The sequence below is a fragment of the Ovis aries genome, chromosome 19 (genome assembly GCF_016772045.2).
Source record: "Ovis aries strain OAR_USU_Benz2616 breed Rambouillet chromosome 19, ARS-UI_Ramb_v3.0, whole genome shotgun sequence".
Taxonomy (NCBI): Eukaryota; Metazoa; Chordata; class Mammalia; order Artiodactyla; family Bovidae; genus Ovis; species Ovis aries.
The window spans coordinates 17519486-17531553 of NC_056072.1; the positions used below are offsets into that span (position 1 = coordinate 17519486).

General features: G+C 47.2%; 1 protein-coding gene across 4 annotated transcripts in view; it reads left to right on the forward strand.

Annotated features, from left to right (window-relative positions):
- Positions 1-12068, forward strand: part of SRGAP3 (SLIT-ROBO Rho GTPase activating protein 3) — a 246514-nt gene that overhangs the window by 217017 nt on the left and 17429 nt on the right. For all 4 annotated transcript variants that reach the window (XM_027958129.2, XM_042235918.1, XM_015102320.3 and 1 more), the window contains exons 15-18: positions 2648-2782; positions 5929-6034; positions 6216-6443; positions 9576-9655. In XM_027958129.2, the coding sequence (XP_027813930.1) occupies positions 2648-2782; positions 5929-6034; positions 6216-6443; positions 9576-9655 (549 nt within the window). The remainder of the gene's footprint in view (positions 1-2647; positions 2783-5928; positions 6035-6215; positions 6444-9575; positions 9656-12068) is intronic.

A 12068-nucleotide genomic window follows, 5' to 3' on the forward strand; every position in this document is an offset into this window, starting at 1 on the left:
ATGAAAATGGTTAAATGTAAGGTGTAGGTGGGAGAAAGATAAGAATAGGGCTCCTCTGCAAGCAACTTTCTAATCTGGTTTTGACTCTTGGACCACATAAATGTTTTTTCAAAATTGCGAAGTTTTTTTAAGATTTATAAAAAAATAAAATCCCCCAAATTGAATAGAAACAGAAACAAATAAGCTGTATATCAGATTGAGAACCATACAGAGAATAACTTTTCACCATGTGCTCTGGTCATACAGTTTTTAACAGCTCTGTTGAATTTCATACTTTAAGGCTCACCTATTTTTAAAGTGTACATTTCTGTAGTTTCTAATATATTAATAGAATTGTACCTCATCACTAGCCAATCCAGAGATCAAACCAGTCAACCAGTCAATCCTAAAGGAAATCAAGCCCGAATATTCATTGAAAGGACTCATTCATGCTAAAGTTGAAGCTCCAATTATTTGGCCATCTGATGCGAAGAGCTGACTCACTGGAAAAGACCCTGATGTTGGGAAAGATTGAAGGCAAAAGGAGAAGAGAGTGGCAGCGGATGAGATGGTTAGATAACATCATCAGCTCAACGGACATGAATCTGAATAAACTCCAAGAGACAGTGGAAGACAGGGAAGCCTGGCATGCTGCAGTCCATGGTGTTGCAAAGAGTCAGATGGTACTTATCGACTGAACAACAGCATTATCTCCAAAATCTAATTTCAGAAAATTATCATCATCCCTAAAATGAACCTTGTACCCGTTCGTAGTTACTCCATATACCGTTTATACCCAGTCCCCGTTGCTAATCTACTTTCTGTGTTCTTTGCTTTAGTAAATGTACTCATCTATTACATTTTTGGCTGTGCCGGGTCTCTGTTACTGCACAAGGACTTCCTCTGGTCACTGTAAGTGGGGGCTACTCTCTAGCAGCAGCGCACGGATTTCTCATTGCATTGTCGCAGAGCATGGGCTCCAAGGCATGCAGGCTTCAGCAGTTGCAGCTCGCAGGTGGTAGAGTGCAGGCTCAGTAATTGTAACAGGCCTTTTGCCCCTTGGCATGTGGCATCTTCCCTGACCAGGGATTGAACCTGTGTCTCCTGCATTGGCAGGTGGATTCTGAACCACTGGACTACCAAGGAAGTCCTCTACTTTCTGTCTTTTGATCATACATGTTTAGTGAGATACATTTGGAGAACCTAAAATATAAAAACAAAAGCCCTGCAAAAATAGATATACACACATATATATCTATACACTCTCTATCTATTGAAAGAGCCTAGAAGTTCTTTATAACACTCTTGTAGCAATGAACACACATAAAACCTAGATCTTGGTTTCTAAATACCATTCCCTACGAAAAACAAACAGAGCTCCTTGAAGAAGTATTTTTATTACAGGTCTGGGTCAAGGAAAGTACAAGGATTCAGAGACATCTTTTATGCCAGAAAGCAAGGAAGAGATCACAGTAGAGATCACATCAAAAGGAGATAAGAAAGAACTCCCCCTGGCCAAATTTGGGGAAAATCTGAGCATCCCAATGAATAGTGGGTAGTGGGTTAAACACATTGAATTAAAAATTATAAAAACAAGCCCATAAATTTTTTTTTTTTTAAGAGGCAGGTGGTGGGAATACGGAGAAAGGTTTTCTTTGTGGAAGAATGTCAGCTAGTAACTATAGATGGAATGACAGAATCAAAAAAATCACCATTTTGTTGAAACCCCAGGGTAATAACTGATTTGGAATGATGATGGAAAAATGATCACTGGATGCTCAAAACACTGGGTAAAATATGTTGAGTATGGTGGTAGGCTCATAGATCACTACTGTTTATAAAAATATCTTATATTTTATTTATACTGATTATTACAAAGGAGAAATTATACCTTTACAATGCAGAGATCTGGAATCCACCACTTTAACCCAATGATCAGACGTCATCCACATCACATTCTCACCCAAAATGTTTAACCTGACTCTAATCATGAGGAAGCATCAGACAAACCCAGAGTGTGAGACATTGTACGAGGCAGGTGGCCGGGACTCTTCGAAAGAGCCACTATTATGAAAGGCAAACTAACAATAAAAATGTTGGAGTCTATTTTACATTAAAAAGGCCAAAGAAACATAACAACTGAATGAATGATGTGAACATTGATTAGATCTTAGCTTTTGAAAAATTCTATGACAGACGTGGGACAATGGGGGAATGTTTGAGCAGAATCTGTACGTGAGATGGTGTTTGGAACTCTTGTTAGTTTTCTTATGTGCCATAATGTTGTGTGTTGTGTGGTTATACAGGGGAAGATCCTTATGCTTAGGAGAAATGAGTTGAAGTATTTAGCAGTGATGTGTTATAATGTCTAAAGAGTACTCTCAAATAATTGAGCAATAATAAGTGAGAGAAATGGGAGAGAAAGCATATATGGCAAGATGAGTTTAAGTGTATGATGATGGATGTTCATTATTTTCATTCTACAATATTCTAATAGATTTGAACAGTTTCAAAATCAGTTATAGGGAGGCCTCTAAGTACACTGTGCTGGGGAGGCTGTTGCATCTGCCTGTCCTCCAGTTCAGGCTGGGGCAGGTCCCGTCACCTGCCATCTGCACACACCCTGCCTCCTAACCACACTGAATTGTCATCTCCTGTTTCCTCTCAGGTGAAGACCCCCTTGTGGATGACCAAAATGAACGAGACATCAATTCAGTTGCTGGTGTTCTAAAACTGTATTTCCGAGGACTGGAAAACCCACTCTTTCCTAAGGAAAGGTTTCAAGATTTGATATCTACTATTAGTAAGTATTTCCCCAGTGGAATGATCAGTTCCTTGACAAGTCTTTATCGAAGTGGCACTCCAGGCTTATCGCTGCAGGAGGGGTGCTGTGAAAGACGCCATATGGCTCTTTTCCTCCTGGAACTTAAAACCTAGCTGTGGAAATAACAAGATGGTTTATAACAGAAGGGCTCATGGGCATGGTGCACCTCTGGGTATAGGAGGAGCTCAGAAGAGAAGAGGCCAAGGGAGCCTTGGATTCTCAGATCACCCCCGAGGGGGAATGATGAGTCTTCCAGGAGGACTGGACTCAGGGATCCTGGGAAGGTTGGAGACACACAGATCAATGGGACCAGCGGGAGGGTGTCCCACCCAGTACGTGGTATTAAGAGATTGGAAGGGTAAAATGCAACAAGAAAGTGAAGACATTGAATGCCTTGCAAGGATTCCATAGCTTTTCCCTTTGGGCATTAGGGAGCCATGGAAGGTTTGGGAGTGAGGTCAACAACTTGACAAACAAGGGAAATGATAAAAAAACATACATTGACTGGGGGCTTCCTCTGATCTTGCTAGCCGTCAGAGTCCTTCTTGACTGGTATTTTCTGTGGATAAAGGCAAGAGCCCAATCTCAGAGCTGAAGTAAAGGCACCTTGACTGTACGATGCTGAAATCCAAGGCAACCTTTTGGAAATACATATATATATATATATATTTTAAATAAACTTCTTATTTTAGAATACTAGAATATTAGTATACTAATACTAGAATACTAGTATTTTGGAATAAACCCTTTTTTTGAAATAAACTCTTTAATTTGAGCTGCAGAAAAGTTGCCCCACACTCAGGTTCACATATGGATGCTTCTCACAATGCTCTGAGGGATATTTGCAGCCAAGAAGGTGTGCCAGGATTTGATAAGCGCCAAGGGAGGCTTGAACCTCTTATTTGCCTTGAGTGAAAGACGCTTCCTCCATCCGCACTTCTGCCCTCATACTTCCTGCCCATCTTTCCAGATCCACTTCAGGCTCCAGACCACGTCTCAGAAATCCCAGGCCACAAAGGCACATCCCTGTCTGAGCCCGGTGTCCCTCACTCAGCCGCTGTTTCCAGAAGCTCCGCTAGTCCAGTTCCAGAGCAGGGCCCTCAGCAGACCTGGTCTTCGGCCTCTGGTACAAGGTCACGGCATCGTGTACCTTGAATCACAAGAGAGAGGAAGTCCTTTCTCAGTTCCCTCCTAAAGCCTTGATTGCATCAAGGAGGGACCCGTACAAGTCAGTCTCCCTGCAGATCAGAAAGGGCAGGGCCTCGGGCTCAGAAACTTGTATGCAAAACAGTGTCTGCCTATCATTTGGTAGCTTTGTTTTGCTTTTGTGGTATCTGTTTTTATCTTACCTTGTAACTGTGGCAAGTGATCCTGGTTTCTCATTTGCAGAGTGAGGTGAAGTCTCCTTTTTTAAGGAAATGTATTCAAGAAAACAGTATTAAGAAATGGTGATGGAGGTGGTCTAGGGCATTGTGACTGAAGCCGTGGAATGGAGGGGCCCGAATGAGGGGCAGTATGTGTGTGAGTCTTCCCCTCTGTGTGGAGACCTGGGTGAGGCATCAGGCTGTGGGTGAAAGCAGGCTGGAGTGTGCTGGGCAGAGAAGACAGATAACCAGTGTGTGCAAAGGCCTGGGGCAGGGGAGCCTTTGGCGGGCAGGGGAAAGAAGATAAGGTGGCCTGGCACAGCTTCTCCATGGGGCACCACTGGCGTTTAGGGTAGAGCAGTGCCTTTTGTGTATCCCACACATTCAGGACACTTGGCACCTTGGCCCCTGGATTCCAGATACCAGTGGCATCCTCTAGTCACTGACAACACCAGAGAATGTCCTGCATATTTGAAAGAGCCCCCGAGGTCCCCTCCCACTTCATCTGGGAAACGTGGCTCCGACACTTTGAGAAGGGGCGGCAGCTGAGAGATACAGCAGGCAAGGCTGGCTGAAGCGCCATCATGAAGGGCCTTGGATGCAGAGGAGAAAGGCGGAGAACTGTGTTTTTGAAGGAACATGGTGACAAAATGTGGAGGCTGGAGAGAGGAGGGGACACTGGGAGAGAAAATCATGTTTTTTGTCTGAAAAGGAAATTGACCTGGGTTTATGCATCAGCCCTGCAGATAATCCTTGCAGCTTTTATAGCTCACGCTTAGCACGAGCTCTCTCTCTCTCGACAGAGACAAGCCCGCAAAGCACTTTTTTCTCCTTACTAGCCCCAACTCTGGCTTGACTGATAAAATGTCTGTATCTCTAGGGCTGACCTGAAAACAGGGGTCAGAGATGAGATCCCAAGCATCACCAGGCTCTTTGAACAACATACAGCTCAGGAGGTGGTTATTTATTCAGTGTTCATTTCCTGAGCACCTACTCTGTGCCGGGCCTGTGCTGCAGCTGATCTTTTTAAAGAGTTTGATGAAACCTGGTCCCTGCTTGTGTTTGTCGAGACTCATAGCTTGTAGGTGACAGAAACTCAGCTTACACTGATGTAACCTGTAGAAGGGGATATATTGGCTCATATACCTGAAAAGTTTAGGCCCAGCTGGACCCGGACCTCATATGACATCTGCAGGAGTCTGTCCCTTCCATGTCTGTGATGCCATCGCTCCTGGGAATCATCTTCTTCCCACTGAGCCCCCAGCTGCTCCTCTACCTGGTTTCAAGAGGGAACTTTTCTCTGTATTTTCTCCAGCCAAGTCCCAAGGATCAACCCTGATGGTTCTGACTAGGCCGTGGACCCCTCCCTGGGCCCCGCCCCATGCCCAGGGGATCATGATGCCAGGGTCATATTTCTATCTCTCGAACCAAGTACAATTGCCTCCCCCTGAACCACATGGGCTGATCTCACAGGTGAAAGTGAAAGTGTCAGTTGCTCAGTGATGTCTGACTCTTTGCCACACCGTGGACTGTAGCCCGCCAGACTCCTCTGTCCATGGGATTCTCCAGGCAAGAACACTGGAGTGGGTTGCCATGCCCTCCTCCAGGGGATCTTCCCAGTGCAGGAACTGAACCCAGGTCTCTCGCATTGCAGGCAGATTCTTTACCGTCTGAGCCACAGAGACCTCGCAGGTAGGCTCACAAATGTTTGCATGGGTCTGTGAGGATGAAAGATGCCCTGAAAAGCCCCTTTTGTTACAGAACTGGAGAACCCAGCTGAGAGGGTGCACCAGATCCAGCAGATCCTCATCACCCTTCCCCGCGTGGTCATTGTGGTCATGAGATACCTCTTCGCTTTCCTCAACCAGTGAGTTGCCTGGCCAACAAGGGCCCCTCTCTGACTCAGCCCTGGCCTCCTTGAGGAGGCGGGTATCCTGGGGCTTTTGCAGAACATAGCACCCTCCTGAACTTGAGTAGAGCCCCCCGAAGAAAGAAAGTACAGGGGAAGATTCACCTTTCCCTGGCTCATGGGTACTCCTCTCTCATAGCCTCTCACAGTATAGCGACGAGAACATGATGGATCCCTACAACCTGGCCATCTGCTTTGGGCCCACCCTCATGCACATCCCCGATGGGCAAGACCCTGTGTCCTGCCAGGCACACGTCAACGAAGTCATCAAAACCATCATCATCCATCATGAAGCCATCTTCCCCAGCCCCCGGGAGCTAGAGGGACCTGTGTATGAGAAATGCATGGCTGGAGGGGAAGAATATTGGTAAGATTCCATTCTTCTTAATATTATTATCATCATTGTTCTTGTTATTATTGCTGTTATGCCAGAACAGTGAGAAACCCTTTGATTTTCTTACTGCTTTTTAGTCCATACTTCTAATATATTTTCTCATCTGAGATTCATAGTAGCCTTATATGAGGGATAGATACATCAGTCAAGACTCTCTTGGTTTATAAGGGACAGAAATATAAATCAAACTGGCTTAAGCTAAATGGGAATTTATTTTTAACTAAAAAGTCTGGGGTCATGGCTACGGGTGTAGCTGGATCTGGGGGTTCAGCTGTTATCGTCAGGACTCAGGCCTGTAATTCTCAGTCCCAGCTCTGTTCTCTTCTACACTGGCTTTATTTTCAGGCAGCCTCTCCCTTGATAGTTTCAAGAAGGCACCTGATAACTCCAGTTTTTAGAGCCTGTTCTCTCAGCATCCCCAGTGGGAAAAAAGCTTTTCCTTCCCAAATGCCTCAACACAAACTCAAGTATTCTGTCTCTTCCTGAAGCTGGGGTCTGGTGAACTGAACACATGAGTTAGGAGAGGCAGTGCTGCCATTGGCTAGGTAAGCTGCAAGCCCACCTCAGACAGCAGGGCAGGGGACAAGCCCCATCTCAGCCTCTTGCACTGAGAATGCCACTTCCCACACTTGTCCTCTCCCACCTAGAGTTCTCTTTTTCTGGCAGAGAGAGTTCACATTCTTGGAGAGCTCCACACCAGGTCAATGGGTGCTAGTTGGGCACCTCTGTGTGCCTTGGTGCTATGCTGGGTCTTGGGAAAAATAGTTTCTTTTATTTTTTCAGTATTTTTTAAGGATGGTTTTAGTATTTTAAAGTCTTTTTTGAATTCATTCATTATTTTTTTATTTTACTTTACTATACTGTATGGGTTTTTTAATTTTTTTTTTTTTTCTAATTTTTTGGCCGTAAGGCATTTGGGAATCTTAGCTCCCCCAACCAGGGATCAAACCCTCACCCTCTGCACTGGAAGGCAAAGTCTTAACTACTGGACCACCAGGAAAGTCCCTTGGGAGGAGCATTTTAGAATCTTACCAAACTCAGGCTTGACTACCTTCCTAAAGCTAAAACCTTAAAATGTGGTGAAAATAGGACATTTTTTATAGATGAGATGGAGGCAGAAAATTCAGAACACCAACCAACAAAGGCCAAAGGGCTCCTAGTCTTTCTTTCTTCCCAATCCAGGACAACATTCAGCTGTCTATTTAGGTATTACCCACCCTGCTTTCAGCCAGGTGCTACAGGGGAGTTTGTGTTTTGATGATCAGAGCATTCCTGGACTCTTGCCTCGCTTAGTTCTGTGGGCACATTTGGGCAATTGCTTCAAAGAAAGGAAACGTTCCAGCCCCATCGTTTCTCTGCAACACCTCCTTGCATAGAAACCTGGGCCCGCTGCTCTCTAATCTGATTTGAGGCCCCAGGAGCAGGTCTGTCCCTGTTCTGTAACAGAGATCCAACAGCCAGCAAGCATGCTTTTAGGACAAAGAAAAGCTTTTCAGTTTTAAAAGTTTTTGTAGCCATTACCAGCTTTCTTTTCTTGCTGCAGTGTATATATATGTATATAGAGTTAGTTAGTTAGTGTTCTGGGAAGATACCTACAGATCATAGCATACTTACCAGAGCACTACATACAATAACCAAGCTTTTCTTAATCCCATTTGTGCCCCATTAACTATTAATTACATGGTAATTTTGGACAAGTTTTCAAAGCCCAAAAGGAGGATTTGGCTGAGGGTCTCATCAAAGGGGACACCATTCGTTCATTTCCCGTATGGTTACTGAGAATCCGTCCTGCGCCAGGCCCTAGGCTGGGCAACAGGGAGGTAACCCAGCCAGAACTAACCCCTGACACGGCCGGGGGAGGGAGGACAGGCAGTTCTAGGAGTAGGGGGCCTGGAGCCAACGTAGGGAGGTTAGAATGGCTGACTGAAGGAAACAGTGGCTTGATTGAGACCTGTAGGATGAATTGGGCTCAGCCAGGCAAGAGTGGGCAAAGAATGTGCCAGGCCTGGAGCATGCAGTGAAATAAAAAGCATTTCTGTTTGACTGCAGTGTTGCAGGTGACAAGGGGACTGTGAGGGAGGAGGCCCCGCGGGCCAGCAGGAGCCAGGTTATGGAAGGTCTTAAACCATTGTGTAGTCTGGACCTTATCCAAGAGAATTTTTCACAATAAAGCCCATATTCCTTTAAATGGTATTGTAAATATCACGTCCTCCAAGAAGCCTTCCTTGGCACCCTGTGTAGGTCCCTTTACAGCTCTTGTCTCAGCTCATTTGTGCCTATATAACACATTTCAAATTGCGGCACTTTTATTTCTCAGCCCATGAGAGCAGGGTCTGTATCTGTACTATGCATCAATGCATGCCTCCTACTTGGCACCATGCCTGGCATATATTAGTATATCAGAACTCAATGAATGACTTGATTAAAAAAAACTGATCAGCTGACTCTGTGAATGATCCCTGGCCTCAAGAAGCTTATAATCCAGTGAAGGGGCAGCAGCTGATGAAATTATCCCAATGCATTAATACTGAATTTTCCAGGCCTGGAGTCACTCTATCCCTGTGCCCATGATGGTTGCCAGCCTGCTGGCCGCCTAGGCTGCTGTGGGTTTTGCAGGCCACTCTGAGAAGCAGCCCTGAGGAGCCTGTTCCTTGGGAGCTTCAGTCACCTCACTGAGCATGTCACCTCTGCTCTAAGACAGAAAGCCAGGCCACTTGAATGACTCTCAGTACACTTCCAAAGTTCTTTTCTTTTCTTTTCTGCCCTGGGGTCTTTTCAAGGATAAACACCAGGGCTTTACTGCCTTCGAGATCTTACAGAACACTTAGGCATCAGCAACCATTGCCAAGAAGACAGCCCAGCAAACTCTAGAGCTGGGGCAAATGGAGGAGGTTACTCAGGGAAGCTTCCTGATGGGTGAGGGGGCCAGAGTGGTTTTCTGTTAGAAAGGTCTGTGGGTGGTCAGCTGGAAAAGATGGGATGAAGTGGGCTCGATGTGATCTGGGTCAAGGCTCAGAGGTGGGTTGGGCCAGTGCCTGCGAGAAGCTGAGGGCAGTGTGAGGGTACAAAGTCCCCCAAGAGACCCCTCCCCATGTTTCCTTGCAGTGACAGCCCGCACAGCGAGCCAGGGACCATTGATGAAGTGGACCATGATAACGGCACCGAGCCTCACACCAGTGACGAAGGTGAGTGAGGGGGAGTCAGGGCGAGGAGCTCACCTGGGGGCCTTCTCACGCTGTGTCCCCACCTGCCCGCTCATGCCTGTCCGCCTGCTGCACTGATCTGTGCAAACCCCACCCCCACCTTGCCAGCTTTGCCAGTCAGCACATCATTCTTGACAGCAGAGAGAAAGACCCAGAAAGACCTCCAGTTCACCACATCCCAGCATGGCTTGCCTTCCCTCCTTCTGTGTCCTGCCTGGCCTGAGTGCAAATTCTAAGTGACCAGGGTGTCCTGAGTGGAAAGCAGGCTCTGTCCGCTGCCCCTCCCCATGCTGGGCTCTGTTCTGCACCCAGCATGTGCTGGGATGTGGGGCACCCAATGAACCAGACATGGTCATCAAGGTGCTCCTGGTCTTATCACCTGGCAGCTGGAGAGCAGCTCCCCACCATGCAGGGTGATAATTCCAGACTACAGGAGTGACCGGTGCAGTGGGTTCCCTGAAGACAAGGCCAGACAGTGGTGACCCAGAAGAGTGTGTGCAGGTAGAGGGAGAAAGGCCGACCTGGGCTCTGAGCAACTCCTCAGACCTTCCACCGCTTCTAGATAAGGAAGTGGCATCAGACTTAACCTCTGGGGAGCGTGAACTGTGTAGCCGAGCAGTCTGGATGATTTGGGCCTGAGGCCAGCGTTTCCATTAGGCAGATCAGGCCCACTGCCCAGGACCCACAGTGCTGCTTTCAGGGCCCATGAGAATGTTCTAATTCATTTCAAACTAAATTTTAAAAACAATGTGAGCCTGGATTATTTTCATCTTTATGTCAGTGCAGTCATAAGATACAATTCTGATATTTTCTTAGTGGAGGAAGGGGCCCGGGCAAGCAAGGGTACCTCGGGCCTGAGACCCCAGTGCTGCCCTGAGCACTGAGCACAGTCCTCTTTTCTCCCTGTGATAGTTTCACTGTTCAAAAATCATTATTTACTAGTTTTCTTACTGGCCTTTGTGTTTCTCTTGGGGGCAGTCCCAGGCCCTGTTAGCCACCATTTGGGTCAGGAGAGCTGGGATGTACTCTGGTAAGTTTCCTGGGAGTTGGTGTAAGAGGCAAGACTCTTACATAGGTGGGTTTTCATATTCTAGTAGGGCTATTTCAGTTGCTAGTCACAGAGCCTTCAACTCAAACTGACGTAAGCATAAAAGGGATTTAGATCATACACTTGAAAATCCCAGGGTAGGCATGGCTTCAGGCACGGCTGGATCCAGGAGCTTAGTTGGCCTTGTCAGGGATGTGTCTCCACCTTGCTCTTCTGCTTCCCTGAGTCGACTTCATCCTCCGAGGGGATCTTCCTTTTGCGGTGGTCTCTGACAGTTCCAGGCTTTCATTGTCCTTTTACCCAAAAAGCTTCCTTTTCAAAATGATTCCAGTAGAGTTCCTTGGTTGGAGTCTCACTGCACTGCCTTGAGTCATGCAGCCGGGCAAGAATCCGTCACTGTGGCCTGAGAGGGAGCTGATGGGTTGGGCCTGGGTCGTAGGGCAGGAAAGTAAATCGGGGCATTATGTTCAGCTCTGCTAGAATTCTTAGTGATTAAAGCCACCCCGAGCTGAGAAAAATGTCCTGCAGAGCCTGCTTCAGGAGATATGAAGGCTGCCACCTTCTGTTTGCAGTGGGGTGCTCTTCTCTTTCCTCTTGTCCTCTCTTTCCTACCACCTCTCGTCCTCCTCCTCGCGCTGTCACTTTTAATAGCCCCCTTCTCATTCTCTCCATCTGTGGCTTTTTGACTCCTGCTTATGTGCATGTGTGCGTACATCTTGTTCTAGATCTTACTCTCAGGCTTTCTTCTTCCGCTTCTACTGGGGGAAAGCACCTCTTGTCCAACAAGATAGACTGATTTATCAGCACTGAGACCTGTCGGGGCTGCTGCTGGTGGAGGCAGATGTGTCTGTGGGGAGGCAGGTCAGGCGCCCCCTTGCAGTGTTCCTGGGGCCTCAGATCACTGTCAGTCAGCCTGCACCCGCTGTGTGGCCACCCCGTCTCCTCACTGCAAGGTGGCAGGTGCTGTGGGCACCAGGACCATGGAGAGGGATGGACAGAGAGCACAGGGGCTTGCTGCCTCAGGACCCCCCCGGGGAGGCTTCACCCCACCAGAGAGGAGCCTTCAGAGGAATTTGAACAAGAGTCTCATGATGTGATTTATGATTTTAAAAGATCCCTCCAGCTGCCGTGGGGAGAAATGACTCTACCAAGCAAGAATGAAGGCAAGGTGGCCAGGGAGAAGGACAGCGACGCCTGGACGGGCGAGGAGAGGGTGGCACTGGAGGTGGTGAGGCTGGTCAGATTCAGGGGACAATTTGACGGAAATGCGGATGAGTTAGCTTCTGTGGCCTGAGGGAGTGGGCAGATGGTTGTTCTGTTTCCTAAGATGGGGAAGATGAGGGGATG